Source organism: Streptopelia decaocto (assembly GCF_964273445.1).
Source record: "Streptopelia decaocto genome assembly, chromosome: 17".
Classification (NCBI taxonomy): Eukaryota; Metazoa; Chordata; class Aves; order Columbiformes; family Columbidae; genus Streptopelia; species Streptopelia decaocto.
Window position 1 is genome coordinate 8,204,709 of NC_138672.1, and position 17,285 is coordinate 8,221,993.

At 56.0% G+C, this 17,285-nt stretch overlaps 2 protein-coding genes across 2 annotated transcripts in view; both read left to right on the forward strand.

Moving 5' to 3' along the window:
- The window catches only part of CFAP77 (cilia and flagella associated protein 77), a gene marked incomplete at both ends in the record, with an annotated part of 56,333 nt that extends 53,981 nt beyond the window's left edge, over window positions 1-2,352 (forward strand). Inside the window, one exon of the mRNA XM_082067900.1 lies at window positions 2,284-2,352. Coding sequence (XP_081924026.1) covers window positions 2,284-2,352 — 69 coding nt within the window. The remainder of the gene's footprint in view (window positions 1-2,283) is intronic.
- A 5,294-nt stretch (window positions 2,353-7,646) lies between these two features.
- BARHL1 (BarH like homeobox 1) lies at window positions 7,647-13,329 on the forward strand (the record flags this gene model as incomplete). The annotated part of the gene is made up of 3 exons (XM_082067914.1): window positions 7,647-8,097; window positions 11,240-11,462; window positions 13,035-13,329. The coding sequence occupies 3 exons, from the start codon at window positions 7,647-7,649 to the stop codon at window positions 13,327-13,329; spliced, it is 969 nt and encodes a 322-aa protein (XP_081924040.1).
- Window positions 13,330-17,285: the final 3,956 nt, after the last annotated feature.

The window sequence follows — 17,285 nt, forward strand, 5'->3', positions numbered from 1 at the left end:
TATATCAATTAAAACTTCCATCTCAGGGTCACTCTCCTTTACCTTCCCCCAGAGCTGAGTGTGCCCAGCAGCTGCAGCACACACACCCCAGCACCCACCTCAATGGCAACAGCACCCAACGCCAACAGCACCCACAAAACCCCAGCTCAGCAGCCAGTCTGTACCAGCTCAGCCTTCCATGTCCCACATGTGATTTATTAACCCTCCCTTAACAGACCTGCTTCTTCTTGCAACATACATGTGGTTATAGTAATGCTTGCCGAGTGATCATTTATAGTCCTCCAATTTAAAACACTACAATAACTGAGAAACCCAAATGAAAATAACCCCAAGATATATATTTAGGTTTCAAGAATGATGAGTTTTTTTAGTTGCCCCTTTAATTCTTTGAAGCCAGGGCTGACATCATTACAATATCTCAGCTGCAATTGTCCTGCAGGTTTTAATTTGCCTATAACAAATGCAAAGAACAACAGGAAGACATTGCTTCTAATCAGCAGCTGAAAACCATTGCAGGTCCATCATCCTGCCAAGAAAAACACCAAGTTTGTGCCTCCAAAGTATATTCCTGTCCTGCTACAGCCAGTGCTCCAAATCCACGATTCAGACAAAATCCTGGCATAACAGCTCCTAACCACGTCAGAGTAATGGTAGAATCATCAGCTGTCTCTAGAGGAAGTACCTTTGGGTTCATCATTTAAAATATGAATTAGAAGAATCAGAGATGAGGATTCATCACTGGCATTGACTTTTCAACACCAGTCTCTGTCATAATAAGACCTTTGACCCAAGGACACCCTTATCTTGACTCTAATTACTGGCCTGGGACTAATCCATAGTTTTCAACTGTCCCTCATTATGAGAGGGTGTCTCATTTTTTAAAATAGCACTTGTCCCCTGTCCTACACCTGGTGCTTCCCACTTACTCATGCTGAGGGCAGAACCCGGCATCCCTCACAACTTTGTCAAGGCTCTGCTAATTTTAATTACTGCCAGTTGTAGCTCAGTGTGACTGTTCTCACCTGGGAGCTTTGTTCCAAGACTGGAGTGAAAAGAATGCTGTTTCCTCCCCTGTGGCTTCAACCCCATCCCAGACAGAAATTTCCCTCTTGTCCAGTCCCTGATGGGCAGGGAACATGTTGGGGAAGGCAGAGGAACATTCAAGAGAAGCAACTCAGCTGTCTTCACCTGCAGGCACTGGATTTTTCTAGCAATCCCAGCTCTGAGGGGAAAGCTCCTGCATCTTTAATGGGGGGCTGGAGTTGGCCCAGCTGGGGATGGTCCCTGGCAGCTCCCAGGGGTGCCCACCTCCTGCAGCAGCCCTTGGTTATGCCTCCCCCACCTTAGTTGTGCCTCCCAGAGCAGGGTTATGTCACTGCTGCTGCTCGAGAGAAAGCAAAAACATCCAGAAACAACTGTCTGAAGTTAGGCTCTCAAATGCATATTTAAGTACCTGAATGCCTTCCTCCAGAGAGGGGGAATAGCTAAATACGCTTTGTTTGTCTTGATTAATGAGATCACTAGCAAGCTTTTCAGGGCAAAGACTGCTGTATATTTTTACATATGCAAAACCTGACATCCAGCCAGCCTGAGCAGGGTGGGGGAAGCGGCAGGCGGCTCAGCACAGCTACGCAAGGCAGATGGATGGCACAAGGAATTGTGTCGGAGCAGGTAAAGCCCGTGGCCCCCCGTGGTGACCCCACTCCATACATGAAGACACACATCTCAGTAACTCAGCATCCACTGCATAGGTTTGCTGCATATAGCTGTGTGCTCACCCCAAAGGGCCCTGGGACTTTTCTCCCCAAGGCGATTTCCCCTTTGTTTATTTGTCATGGGTATTTTTCACTCCCTCCCCACCTCAAAGGAGGTTCCTGGTGGAGGCTGCTTGGGCAGGTCATGCACAAGTCTCTGACCCCAACAGGGGCTTCCCTGGGAGCTCTGAGCTCCTGGCCCCTGCAGTGAAGCACACAAGTCCTTTGTTGCAGGAAACAAGAAATATTTATTTTAGGGTCCACCTTAAGGCATACCAGCATTTGAAAACATCGGACAACCAACACACCATAGTAAGACTACAGGGTCTTGTTACTAAAGCAGAATAAGAATCTCCTGAAGTCCTCATTTTAAACAGGTGAAGTGTTTAACTTCAGCTGGAGCAACATTTTCCCAACAGGCAAAAACCCTTGTGCTAATCTGCAGTCTCTTTCCTGTTTGTGCTACAACCTATTTTCTTTGGCAGGCTGCTCACTGTAACCAATCGTCTATGTGCTCCTTTCATTACAGGTTGGGCCTCACCTCAGTACTCTTCCAGGTCGTGATGCTCGTAAAAAGGCGTTCAGTGCCTCCCATTGAAAAGTGCCTGTGAGATACGGTCCCTTCCCCAGAGCATCCACACAGCAAGGACCACAGCCCTGTGCTGGACACCACAACCCATAGATCCTGCAATAGCCATAGGTAATAGAATTTCTTTCTGATTTGAAAAAGTTATGCTAATGCAGATGTAGCTGATTAAATCATAAATATGAGAGGAATTATTCTGTCTCGGCCCATTCATTGCTTCCTGTAAGATGCACAACACCTTACTCAGCCTAATCACCCAAGTCTCATCATGCTCAAGGAAACATCACACACCAGGAACAGGGCAGCGTTTGCGCCAGTGCAGCCTCAGAGGGAAAGAACAAGTCTCCTTCACTGCCTGTTCTGAACAAACATGTTAAATGCAACCATATCCCAGTCGATATCAAGTCTACAATATCTCATAATCCATCAGCCCTCCTCATTTCTTTGCCAAATAAGCTTCCCACCGCTGCCTGATTCAGCAAAGCCCTTGCCTGTGTGAAGGCATCCAAACACCTGCGTTAGGTGCTCTGCCAAACCGAGGCCTCACCGCAGACCGATGCCTTTGCTTGAAGATGGCCCCAGCCAGCTCCACGCTCACCCTCCAACAGCTGCTGGTACCTGGTATCCCCCACAGCTGAGCATCTCCAAGCAGTTGCTGAACAAACTCAGATTCCACCAACACCAACTCAACGTCACAGAAGCCAAACACCAGCCTGGGCTTCAACAGGTGACAGCAGAGTCTCAGAGAGGTACCAATACGTTTAACATCCATTTAACACTAAGAAGCCACGTTGAGCTCAGGGCTTGTCCCCTACCAGAGTTCCAGCCAAACTTTTAAACCCCAACCTCAAAAAGCAGAGTCCTTCATAACATTAAACTGCATTGCTCAAGACACGAGAACAAAGTAAACTGCAAGGGCAAATTTTCTTACCTCTCACAGAACAAAAAAACCTCCAGCTGCTCTGGCATCTCCCACATCTCATCCTTAGGGGCAGTTTGTGCCTCAATCTGCCCTTTATATAGGGAAGCAGCTGTAGCAAACTCCACCCTGCCCACACCTGAGCAGAGTGGAGAAAGAAATCACCTGCTCAGCACCAGGGAAATCCTAGTATTGGGTTCCCTCTTTTTAGTACAGGCTTCTAAATAAAACCCATCTCAAATAACTGGGAGGGTAACAGTAGGGCTTGCCATGCTGGCAGAGGTGGATTATAACTGGATACCTTTCCCACCTCCCCAGGGAGGGAGAAAGCTGGCCCTTAAATGACTTGTCTTGCTAAGAAAGACAGTGTTTACAGGTGTGGGAGAAACCCAGGCATGAGGTTTGCTTGGAGCCACATCCAGCGCTTAGTCCAGCCACAGCATCTGTGCTCACCTGCAGCAACTGCTCAGGTCCTTGGGGCATGCAGAGGGATGGCAGCATCTCCAGCGAGTCCCGTGGCTGGCAAAGGGCTGGCAAACAAACACGGTGTGAAACAAGCCCATGCAGACCTGCTGGTTCAGGACAGGTCCAAGAAGCCACCAAAGATACCAGAAACCCAAAAAGCAACAGCTGAGTCAAAAACAAATTGTGTTCAGGAGGAGACATTGCTCTGTGGGACTTGTAACTGAAATCCTGGCCAGAGTCGTGCCCCAAATCGCCTAAGTCTTACAGCTCAGACAGGCTGTTCAGAGGGAGCGTGGGCACCCACTCCCGGCTGCATCGGCACCCACCGGGTGGGGAAGACGGGTCCCCCCACCTGGCCCCGCCGAGGGTGAGCGCTGGAGCCGGCGGGGCGGCCTCGTCCCCGCAAAAGGAGCCACCTCGGACTCACCGCGGTCCCGCTCCCCATCGCCCCCAGCCCGCGGCCGGGCTCACCGGGGGGCACGACCAAAACGCAACCCGGGGGTTCCCCCCCCCCCGGCGGAGCCCGGTGCGGGTCCCGACCCCCCGCGCATCCCCAGCCGCCCCCGGCGCCGGACGCTCCTTGTCCTGCAGTGACACCCACTGGTAACGGGGATTTTAACGCTGCTGCAGCTTCCCACAGCCGCGCTCTGCTCCCCCCGTCACTGCGACTCTCCGGCTGACTGTCCCCCCCACTTTCTGCCGTCCCCCCAACCCCGAGCTTCCGTGCACTTCTCTGTACCCAGAAAATACTCATTTCGTTACCAGAGCATCCCACCGAAGCCTGACCCTGTCCTTCAGCAGCACCCAGCGAGGTGGGGTGCACGGCAAGTCCCAAAGCTGTCAGAGTCCTAGAGCCAGCCCCGGGGTGCGGCTGGGGCTTGTGAGGAGGTGACTGGAAACACAGCTGGCTTTAGGGATCTTTCCTTGGCTGGTACGTGCCCATGTATTTGTGAACAGGAACAGCCTATGAAATAGGTTTTAAGGGCAGGCACGCACCAGGAAGGCAGCGTGGGCTGCCCAGAGATCCACAGGATTTCCTACCTGTACTAGGAGCCACAGACAAATCGTTGGAACCCCACTTGTCCAGTGATGCAGGGGGACACCACTCATGGACAGAATGGGGCACGTTTCCACTTTGGGGAGTCTACTTCTGAAACAACTTAATAATAATAACATTAATAATTCATATTAATTGTCAGACACGCTGACATAAGAACATGAGTAGCAAGTGACTGTGTAGCTGCTGGGAACTACAAATGTGGCCCAGAAGTGATAATCTCTGTCCTCAGGGCCTTGGCTGGGGATGGCACAACACAGTATCTGCTCACGGATGAGCATTAGACCCCTCCATGCCCTCACTCCCCACCCCGCCCGGTCTTGCACAGCATCACATAGTGGTTCTGATCTGGAAAGTTCCTTGTGGTTGTTTGAAGGCAGGTACTTTATTCAACATAAGCGAAAGAGCGGCAGATCCACCACCCCAAACCTGTCCATGCATCACTGATCCAAATGCTGATTCCAAATCCAGTCCCAGCCCCATTCTGGTCCCAAATACAACCTCAGTGCTGGTCCTGATCCCAGTGCTGAGCTCCATCCCAAACAGGGTACACTGGCGGATTGAACAGGGTTGAACAGGGAGGCTGCCAGGGCTCAGGGGTCAACAGAGTCACACTGCAAGGAGCTGGGAAAACCCATCAGGATCTCTGCCCCATTTCTCACTGGGACGAGCTCCTGCACATCTGTTGCTCTGGTCCAGATGCTTGTCCTGGCTTCACCTGGGGACGTGAATGCTGCAAAACCAACCCCCGGCAGACCGGGACCCTTCAGCCTGGCCCCCAGTTCCTGGCACTGGGGCAGCATCTCCATGCTGGGAGGGAGCCAGAGCAGAGCAGCAGCGGGGATCCTCCACCCAGGGACAGGCAGGACAAGCACCCCCAGCACCGGGCGTACAGACCCCCAGGGTGGGGGCAGGCTGGGACTGATCCTGATTTTGTCCCCGGACTTGTCCTCTTATAAGGCTCTTTTGTTCCGCTGCCCCGATCCCAGCCGGCCCCGAGCCTGCAGGGCCGAGGGCAGGAGGTGCCGGGGGCCCTGCCTGCGCCGCTGCCCGACAGCTGGCAGCCGGGCTGCCCGGGGGGGCGGGCGGGGGCTTTCCCCTCGTTGATCGCCTCCAAGCTGCCGGCCAAGGGCGGCTTTGGAAGAGGGACAAGATGCAGCTGCCTGGCCGGGAAGAGAGGAAATCGAGTACTTGAGAAATAACCAGCGACATCGTTTTAAAGTGGCGCAGCTTCACGTACCCGGGTGTGGACATCTTCCTCATCTCCGCGGCGAAGGATTTACTCCCAGGAAAAGCCCCTAAATAAACCCCCGAGGAGGCATGAGCCAGTCCGACCGGAGGAAGGTGGGAGTCCTGCGTTATCCGGTCCCTCTCCAACCAGGGAGGTCAAAACCCCGCGACGGGGCAGGAGGGAGGAAACTTGGTGTCTCCAGGAGAAACGGGCAGGGCGGGCAGTCTGAGGCCATCGGGGTTTTATTTAAAACGAGGTTGACGGCGAGAAGAATCCGCCCTGAGCCCGGTCCCTTCCCAGTTGCACCAGTAGGTACCGCCGCTGGGAGAGCGGGCAGAGCCGGGCGGGGGGCTATGCCCGGTCCCCGCCGCCCCGGCAGCGCTGGGGAGGCGGTTGCCCGGTGGCCCCGCGTCCGCTTGCGGTAAAGGACATCTATGCTCATTCACAACCGATTTCGAGGGGATTCAACGAAATTCGCAGCTCCGAAGCTCACCTCGGGCTCAGAGTAGCCGCCTCTGCGCTGGGCTTTGGGGCAGGTTTCGATGCTTTTCCTTTTCTTATTTTTTATTATTATTATCATTATTATTATTTTCAACGCCCGGCAAAACTTTCCCTGCTCGGGAGGGACTGGTAGATCGGCTAATTGCTTGCGTAGGCGAGCAGAAAGCAGCAACCCCTCGACATCCACCCACCCCACACCCTCCTCCCGCTAATCACCCCATTACGAGCCCCATCAGCGGAATAATGACAGCAAAAGAGGGCGGAAACCGCCCGGAAAGCGTGAGGATCCGGGCGGCAATTAATTCCCGTTAATCAAGCTGCAAGGTGTCGCCGCCGGGGAGTGACATCCCCCAAAACGCCTCGCGGCCAATGGGCGCGTTCACACGGTGGGGGGGAGGGTGCAGGCGTCCCCGAGCCGGAGTGGCACAAGTTCATTTTTTCCCCCATTTCCCCCCCGGTTTCCCCTCCCCCGCGGAGGACGCGGCGCTCCCGCCGCTGTCCGAGGTGCTGAAGGCGCCACCGACTCCGGAGTGACTCCGGTTCCTCCCCCCGTCGCTGTCCGAGGTGCTGTCGGGGAAGGGGGGGGCACGGCGGCGGCCCTACGGCTGGCCACCCCCTCCGCCCTCCCCTCGCCCTTCCCCATTGATTTCTGGATCATTAAGTGGTTAAGGCGCTGCGAAGCTTCACTATCGATCGCTGCCTCCCCACCTCCGGCTGGGAGCCCCCGGGCTGCCCCCCAGCCCCGCGTCGCCGCGGCTCCGGGCAAGGGTGGGGTGGCCGGGTAAGGAGTCGGGGCCCCTGGTGGAGTTGGGGTCCGTTCCCCCCTTCAACCCACCCCCTTCGCGGCCAAAGTTTGACTCTGCCTCCCTCTCCCCCCCCTCTTCTGTCTGTCTGTCTGTGAGTGCAGCTGGGCGCGATGCTGAAGACGGAGCAGCCCTGGATCTAATGCGCAGCGCCTCGGAGAGCCTTGCAGCAATTTTTACCCGGATCCCAGACTGAACTTTGCTCTTTTTTTTCTTTTTAATATTACCTTTTATTTTTTTTTCCTGTTATTGTTAATTATCATTATCAACCCGCTTCCGCCGCGCCCTCCCCGCCAATGCCCGTGTGAGCGCCGGCACCTTGCGGGGGCCATGGAGGGCTCCACCGGGTTTGGGATCGACTCCATCCTCTCCCACCGAGCCGGCAGCCCGGCCGTGCCCAAGGGGGACCCGCTGGTGGGCGACGGCCGGTCCCCGCTGGAGCTGAGCCCCCGCTCGGAGGGCAGCAGCGGGTGCCCCTCGCCCCGCTCGCCGGGCCGCGAGTGCCTGGAAGCGGCGGTGCCGCGGCCGGGCCTGGATGCGCATCTCCAGCCGGGACAGGTCTCGGCTCCCTCCCAGTCCCGGACCGTCACCTCCTCCTTCCTCATCAGAGACATCCTGGCTGACTGCAAACCCCTGGCCGCCTGCGCTCCTTACTCCAGCACCAATGGACCTCACGGCGGGCAGGAGCCGGCGGGCAGGATCCCCACCAAACCTGGAGAGGACTTTAGGGAGAAAATGGAAAAAAACACCAGCAGCTCCTCCTCGGACTCGGAATACAAAGGTAAGAGCCGCTCACCCCGTTGGGCTTTGCAGGGCGGCGTGGACCCAAAGCCTCCGGCGGCCCCGAATCCTCCCGGAGCGCCCGGAGCTCGCTGCGGAGACGGCTCCGGCGTGTCCCGGTGATGGGGGGGTGGGGGTCGCAGCACCGATCGACCCGAAATGACCGCGGAGTCAGCATCAACTTGAGAAAACTTAGGGGTTCGGTGGGGCTCAGACCGGTGGAAGGGGTTGGGGCGATTGGTGCTTCGCCAAACGCGCCCGGAGGATTCGCTGGGCTGTTTTCCTCAGTGAAGATCCGGCCATTTCGCTCCTGCCTGAGGGGAAAGGGGAGAGGAGAACCGGGGAGGGATTTCTGCCTGTGGGGGGGAAAGGCAAACAATAATAAAATAATGACGAATTTGCCGGGTAATTCCCCTGCTTCGGTGAGAAACGAACAAGAAAGTCGGCGGGGTTCGATTCGATTTTTATTATTTCAATTACTATTTTGGAGACGGTTTGAAAATGATCACGGCAGACAGGGAGTCCCGGGTCGCATCCACGGCGCCGGCGGGAGTGGGGCTGGATGCGGGTGCTGCTCGCCCCGGGCCAGGGGCTCCGGCCTCTCCGGTCCCTTTCAGCCCCTTCCCGGCCCCCCCTGCGAGAGCCGGGGCGGGGAGAGGAAGGGGAACAGCACAGGAGGGGTTGGGTCGGTCCCCACCATCGGAGCAATTTATCCCGGGTTCCATCCCCCTGCAAAAACTTTCACCCGGGAAAACTGTTCGCCGGGTGTTTGTGAGGGCAAGGCGAGGGTACCCAGTTGAGGAGAGAAAGGGGATGCGGTGGCTCCTGACGGGGCTCCTGGATTTTGAGGGGGACTGGCAGGAAAAGAGGGGACCGGCCGAGCCCCGTCCCGGCTGCAAATGCGCCTTCGGTCCATTCGGAGCCGCCGTCCTGAAACCCGGTTCATGGAAGAAAAAATATTCACCCAAACGAACGAGAAGCTCTGGGCATCGCGGGGGAATTTCGCTCTGAACGAAGGACGGAGCCCCGGGTCGGTGCCGGGGCTGGAAGTGACCCGGGAGAAAGGCCGGGATCGGCCCCGCCGCTTTGCAGGGCCGGGATCGAAAACAGCTGCGATTCCCAGCTTGGCGTTTTGTTTTCGCCTCCTACATCCTCCCGCCCCCCGAATTCCTTCAGCTTTTCTCCCCTTTCCCCAAATCGCGAAACAAGCGAGGGAGGAGAAGAAACGCGGGTTCTCCGCATCTCCCTAAGCGGCCGAGCCCGGGCTGGGGAAGCCGGTTTTGGGTGGGGGCCGTTACCCCACCGCACTCGGCTCCTCTCCTGTCCCTGCGATGCGGCAACCACGGCAAAAATGCCGCTTAAATTTGGGGGAAAACATCCCTTAAAATCGGGGGAAACCACCACTTAAATCGTGAAGGAAAACACAGCTTAAATGGGGGGGGCGGACAGCTTAAATGAGGGGGAAAACACCACTTCAATGGGGTTGAAAAAACAGTTTAAATGGGTAGGGAACGACAGTTTAAGCGAGGGGAAAAACACCACTTCGATGAGGTAGCGGGTGAAAGTCCCTGCTGCGAACACGATCCTTTTTTTTGCTGCTTTGGAAATAGCCTTTCCTTGGGCAAAACGCGCCTGGTTTATCCCGCAAAGGGGCTGCGGTGCGGGGCCTAACCCGCAGCGGCAGGATCTGGCCCATGCCGAAAAAAAAGTAATACCTATATATTTTATATATATAAATATATATGTAATTTTTTACAAAGCTAGTAATAGCACGGCGAGAGAGCCGGAGCCCGCCGGGGAAGCCGCCGCCAACCAACAGGAACTTTTTAGGAGCCGAGGACCAGTCCGGGGGGTCGGGGGTGATTTGCCTTTCCCGGGGTGCGGGAGGACAGACCCCGCTTTCCTCCGCGGAAAAACTCGGCACAAACTTTCGGGCCTTTCCCGAGAGGGAGCAGGACCGGGACCCCCCGACCTTCCCGGTCCGGATTCGGCCCCTTCCCGGGCGGTGCCGGAGCTGCCGCTTTCCCCGGAACCGCAGCCCGGTCTCCGTGCTCGGGGCTCGTCCCCGGCTCGGGCTCTGTCTGCTCGGCCAGAGCCGGGATTTCTGGTTGAAGGGTTTCGCTCCCCGGTGGCTCAATTAACCGGATTATTGTCTTGCTACAGAGAGAAATCAGCTCTCGTTCGGCTACAGCCCTGTCCCTGCCAACACCCACCAACAGCAAATTCAACATAAAGCCCCATTAAAAAAATAAATCAAAACCCAAAAGAAAACACAAGCGTCGCCGATTAGTATAAACTAAGTCTTTTTGCTACATAATCTCCTTCAGGACGGTGGGAAGGCGACCACAAACACAGATTTTTTTCCCCACAATATTTTTTTCCTGCTCGGATATTTTCCCGTTACCTAATAATATTTAGAGGAGTAAATTGCCGCGTCACTCCGCCGGTGCGTATGGACCGACCGCGCTAACGAACCGCCTGACTGGCGTTTTGTAAAGATAAATAACAGCATGGAGATGGGCTTGTGGAGCCCCTTCCCCAGTATTTCGTTGTTTGCCCTGGAGAGGGAAGGGTTGTTCCGTGCCCCGGCAGCATCCCCGGGAGGATGGAGGCCTCTCCCCGATGGGGAAGACGTAGCACCCCCCCGGCAATTTTCCTCTCCAAAAATGTGGGCTCGCAGTTTTCATTTTGGGTTGGTTTTCGTTTGGGTTTAAAAATAAAAAAAAAAGAGAGAGGAAGGGGAAAGGGGAAAAAATCCAAGCATCGAGAAAACTGTTGGGTTGGGGGAAATAACCCCAAAGCAGGATCCTGCCCCGTGAGAAATGGGGGATGCGGGAGATGCGGGGGGTTCTGGGCAGGAGCGCAGGGGGGCCGGGGCTCCCCACAGCACAGCCCGGAGCTCCGGCCCCACTCCCGGGCCCTTGGGAAGGGGAAAGGCCGGACCCCGCTCGGGGACCCCCGTGAGTCCTCGGTGTGCAGCCAGGGTTAAAATTCACGGCTTTACAGGGCAAACGTGCCCTGAGCCCGACTCAGTGCCTGAGCCCATCTCCTCCGGCTTATGGCTGCCAGGGAGTTACGCCCCATTTTTGAGGGTATTTCCCTTCCTGCCCTGACCTGGCCTCTCTTCCTTCTTCTCGGCCCAGTGAAAGAAGAAGGGGACAGGGAGATCTCCAGCTCCCGGGACAGCCCCCCGGTGAGGCTGAAAAAGCCGCGCAAAGCCCGCACCGCCTTCACCGACCATCAGCTGGCCCAGCTGGAGCGCAGCTTCGAGAGGCAAAAATACCTGAGCGTGCAGGACAGGATGGAGCTGGCGGCCTCGCTCAACCTCACCGACACGCAGGTGAAAACGTGGTACCAGAACAGAAGGTAAAAATGAACCCTTCTCTCCTGCTCACAGCGCCGGGGTCCCTTCCTGCCTCTCTCCCCGGCCCCACACCCCCAAACCGGGCAGGGGTTTTGCATCTCACAGCCACTCCGTCACTTTAGGCACCAGGGAAGTTGTGATGTCCCACACACACCCTGGGTCTCCTTGTGTCCCGAGTGCCTTTTATCCCAATGTAAAGGTGAGAAAAGTGATGCCGGGGCAGGGCAGATTTGGGGCGGGGGGGGCAATCTGTGCCCCCAGCCCCATCAATGCGAGGAGGTAGGACGGGGTTTGTAGCTAAATACAACAGCATAACACATCGGCACATTAATAATAGATACCAATTACTGCTTTGGGCATCAATAATTAACACCCCTTACAGTAATTACACAATTATTATTATGATGAATAATTTACTGGTGAAAATAGGTTTAGCGCTTCAGCGACAAATCTGTAAAAGGGCTGGAAATGTGTGGTGGCTTCAGTGGCTTCAGTTCCCATCGGTTCTTCCCCAGCCCCGACCATTGCCACCGCTACCAAACGAGGGATACTCGGCTGCAGCCCCCACCCCGTCACCTCGCTGCCCGCCAGGTTTTAACCCTCCTCCCCCTTCCCCCCCCGCTTTAATTTCCATCGCCATCTGCAAAGACCCGCGACTTATCAACTCGTCGGGAGTTTTGGGGAGTTTAGAGGAGGTGGGGGCTGTGCGCTGACATCCCCCCGGCCCCCAAATCCTTCCTGCAAGGGCACACCGGAGCCGGGGCTCCCAGCCCCTTCCGCAGCCGCCCTCCCCGGCCCGCCGGCGGCCCCGACGGGGCCGGGGCTTCTCCATGAGATCCGGCACACACACATATATATACACACATACCTATACCTGTATGCATGCATATATATATATAAAAATATACATACATACATACATACATACATACATATATATACACACACACATATATATATGTATGTATGCCGCAAACGAATGCCCCGGGACCAGACCCCACTCGTGTACCCCCGCGGGACTCCCGCAGCCGCCCCAGAGGCCCGGCCCGGGCTGCAGTCCCAGAGCCGCGGGTGGCGGTCCTAGAGCCCCGGGTGGCGGAGCGGGACCGTGGCGACCTCGGGCCGGAGCATCTCGGCGGCAGCAGCATCGCTGCTCAGCGACGGGGCTGCCGGGTAAAGGATCGCCCATGTCACACACGAGATGTCATACGCAGTTCAACATTTGCAGCCTGGAACTTACACCCCAGGAAGGGAATTAAATGTTGGTCGCGATTTATATCGCAGGGCTTTTCACCCCGCCATAGGATACCAGCCGGGCTGTGGCTCCGGTGCTGCCGCGGCGGAGACACCGGGAAGATGGGACCCTTCGCCCCGTTAATAGGATCTACATCTCCCGGCACCCATCCCATCCCATCCCATCCCATCCCATCCCATCCCATCCCTGCCATACAACAGAGCCACCGGCGGGGAGGAGGAATGTTCGGGAGGAAAAGGGATACACGAAGGGTAAAAAGAGCCCGGGAGCGGCTTTTGGAGCATCCTCCTTGACCCCTCTCTCGACTTGTCCCCTCCAGGACCAAGTGGAAAAGGCAGACGGCAGTGGGCCTGGAGCTGCTGGCCGAGGCCGGCAACTACTCAGCCCTCCAGAGGATGTTCCCCTCGCCCTACTTCTACCCTCAGAGTTTGGTCTCCAACCTGGACCCCGGCGCCGCTCTCTACTTGTACCGCGGACCCAGCGCGCCGCCCCCCGCCCTCCAGAGACCCTTGGTGCCCCGCATCCTCATCCACGGACTGCAGGGCGGCAGCGAGCCCCCGCCGCCACTGCCCCCGCTGCCCGGCGTCCTGCCCCGGGCCGCGCAGCCCCGGTGAGCCCCGGTGAGCCCGGGCAGCCCCACCGGCACCCCCCGTCCCGGGCTGGGGGGTCGGAGGGGACCACCCCAACTCCGGAGCCGCGAGCAAGCGACAGACTCCCGTTCATCCCCAAATATATATACATATATGAGAACTTCCCCCCTCGTTTTTTAATATATATATATATATATATAAAGAATGCAAGAAGCGAGGGTTTGGCAGGACGGAGAAGCGGCAGAGCTGCCCACCCCCCGGCCGCGGGCCACTCGCCGCCTTACCCCCGAAGGGCAACGGAGCCGCTGCGGTTCTCCCCGGCCTGGGACGGCGCCGGGAGCACGGGCAGGGCCGGCTGCACCGGGGCGGGGGTTTTCCTCCCCGCCCCTTCCCCAGGAACTGCCGCGGGGACCGAGCCACCCCTGCTACGAACGGCTCCGGGGAGCCCCTTCTCCGGCACCCCGACCGCAGGGCACCGGCCCCGCCGCCGAGAAGAGTCATGAGGGGCCCGGCCCTCCGGCCCCCGCCCGCTTCTTTGGGAGACTTTGGGACGTCCGTAACTAAAAACAAACCAAACCACAAAAAGCGGCGAAATGTAAATACGGTGCGCAAAATGTATATGAATTATTTATTTGTGAACCCTGAGGGCGTATTTGTGTAAGTGATTCTTGTCAGTCTGTATCCCGGGGCCGGCCCGGCCATGGAGAGCGGAGGGGGGTTCGGGCCACCACTCCCGCTCCCCCCTTTTTTAAATGTGGAAATAAAACTTCTTTACAAACAAACGGGTTTCGCCTCCGCCGGCCCTTTCTTCCCCTCCTGCTTGTTTGCTCTGGCGGATCCGCCGCCGCCGGGGGAGAGCGACAAGCAAAGAGGAGTTTTCCCACCTCCCATCGCAGGGAGCTCCCCCCTCTCCCGGGCTTTGCTCGCCCACCAGGCCCGGCCCCAGTGCCGGCATGCGGGACCGGTCCCTCCGCCGTGGGGCTGGGGGCGGTGGGGAAAGGGGGACACCGGGACGGTGCTGCCCGGCGCGGCGATAACTGCGGCGCTGGTGAATTATTAACGCTAATCTTAAGTGTATAATTGCCTAAGTGCTTTAAATGATCGCTTTGGAAAATGGATTGTTTCCACCCTTTAAAAGTGTCGCTCATCTGGCTGCGGCCAGCGAGCCCGGCAGCTGGTCCCCGGGACAGCCGGGCAGCGGCTCCGCCGGCTCGGGGAGCCGACAGATGGGCTGCGGGCTCAGCCCGCCCGGTCCTCCCCGCTCCCCCCGGTCCGGCTGTCTGCCGAGCCCCCCCCGCACCGCACCCACCGGCCCCAAAGATCCCCGGCTCCGGTCCCAGCCCGCTGCCCCCGTCCCGCCCGGCCCCGGGTGCTTTGCCCCGGCACCCCCGAGCCCCGCCGGGAGGGTTATTGTCGGCTCGGCCAAATGCGCAGCCACGCCTGGAGGAGAGAGCCCCCGGCCTTTGTGGACGGGGCTGTTCCTTTGCATGTGAATGGGGGAGTTTGGTAAATCCCTGGGCCTCGGCTGGGGCGAAGAGGAGGAGGAGGAGGAAGGGGGGTCGCTCCCAGCTCGGGGTTAATGAAGTGGGAAAGGAGTCTTTCAGAGGGGCCTGCAAACAACCCCCCTCCCTGGGCAACAAACCCCCGTCCCAAATCCTACATGGATTGACTTAAACCCAGGGGATAAGTGCTTTAAATTAATCTCATTGAATAAGAATGAGGCCAAACAAAACTCTTTAAAATCATATTAAAAATCTATCAAAGGACAACTTGCAGTGGGTGTGCTTTTCATTTTCTGAGCGCAAAGGCAAGGAGCATACAGCAACCTTCCTCCCATTTACACAGCAGGAATGTGAATCAAAGACATTCTCTAATATTTAATTGTCCTTGTAGCCATAGCAGAATCTTCCTCTTACATTAATGAAGTACAAGGCTTCGTTACACGTTTGTAATTGCAATATTTAAATTTGCCATTTCACATCTGGAAGAAGCTGGAAACTCCTCTGTAGGAGCGGGTCAGAGCCAGTGCCATAACACAGTGACAGGGTCCAGTTTGTGTTACAAGGATGATAAAAGACAGTGGGGCAGAGCCCCAAGGAAACCTCCGTTCTGGGAAGGGGGAATGGCCATGCCAGGTCTGGATGGGAAGGAAAGAGAACAGGTCCTCCAGGGAGACCTCAAGCTTCAAAATAAATCAGTTTAGGGAAGACACCACGCACTGTTGTCTCTCGTCAGAGAGCACCGTGCTGGCCACATGAACAGCATCGTGTGTGGGAGGATCTCAGCAGCATCAGAAGCTGCTGAAGGACCAGCCTCAGCTCCAGCCCGTGTGTCCACCAGCAGAACCCACCAGTGCTGGTCCTGCACCTCCAGCAGCCCCAGACCAGCGGTCCCACCGCAGAAACCTTTAGAACATCGCACCAGTTCTGCTCCACCAGTTTCTTTCAAGGCACAGAGACTCTAACAGACAGGCTGGTTTCTGTCAGATCCAAGACACAACCCAGTTGGTGCAGTGGGTTTGCCAGGACCAAACACAGCTCTGGCTCTCAAAGCCCTTCTGGGCTTTTACCCAGCTTGAGGGCCACCTACCTCCCCTCCCAGCACAGCTTCAACCAGGACCACCACCCTGGGAACAGACAAAGAACAAAAGCTGCTCCTCTGAACATGCCAACACACAAATTCAACGAAATCAGCAGAATGGTTTCTAGCTGAGATATTTTACGGTTTCATCTGAACACCAAAATTATGCCAGAAATGGAAAGCCCGAACAATTGGTGCTTTTCCTGTCCTCTCCCCAGACTTACAGAGAAAATAAATCACTGTAAACAGGGAAGTTCTGTTGCTTTCTATTCTATAGGTGCTTCTCAGTGGCGGATACCAGCACTGTGGCACCTCGTCTTTGACCAAGACACCGAACCCAGGTGTTCAACTGTGACCCTTGCAGCAAGATGACATCTTTGCTTTTTCCCATCCCAAAGTCTCGAAGTTTTAACTCGGGATGTTCCAGCTGCAGAGTGGAGGACGTGGGCTCCTCTTACTGGCAAAGGACACAGAGTCAGATGAGAAAAAAGGCACAAGAGCATCTCCTGGCAGAGAACAGGGCTTGAGGCTGAGAGAGGGAGCAGCAGGGAAGGCAAATCAAACTGAGCCCAAGTCTCACTCACAGGCAGCTTTATACAAAAGTTCCATAGTGCCATTATGTCCATAGCAATCACAGAAATTTCAAGCTGCAGGGCAGCAAGGCCCCTGCCATTCACCACAATTCAGACAAGAAAGCAAACCTGACCAAAGCCAATGAAGCTGCAGTTTCACCAAACGCTGCCAAGAGCTGATTTCCCCACCCCGAGGAGCAGCACAGGCAGCTCCCCCAGCCATAACCCCCAAAACACACACCACGTACCTCAGAGCAGAAGGGGACACATTCACGAGCAGCTCCAAACCCAAACCTATCAGGTTCTCCTTGAATTGAGTGATGCAGGTTAACACCAGCTCAGGGCACACCTAGAGCTCAGAGAGCACAAACAAGGGCAGAAACTGGTTCCTGCTGACCCAGCTACAATTCAACCGCATTTCACACGTTGGCCTTCAAGTTCATTAGGAGTAAACTCAGCATAGCTTCAGGTGTGTGGCAATTAACACTTCCTTGTTTAAAATCTCCTCCTCTCACTTTCCCTAATCACACAAGTAATCCACAGCTATTTGCTAAAAGATGGTGAAGCTGAAAGAAAAAGCCATTCTCTCTCTCTATTTTTTTAAATAACATTATCCATCATAACCATTTGTAACCCTACATGCCCAGTTAATTCAGATGGCAATGAGATCTCTCTGACCAAGGTGCTGTTGGCTTTTTTTCCTATTATTATGAATTTGCCAATAGCCCCTATTAATTCATACATGACAGTCAGCCAGGAGAAGGTCATATATTTTCCCCTCATGAGCAAGATCAGTTCTTCCCAAATTTACACTCTGCATCACTCTCT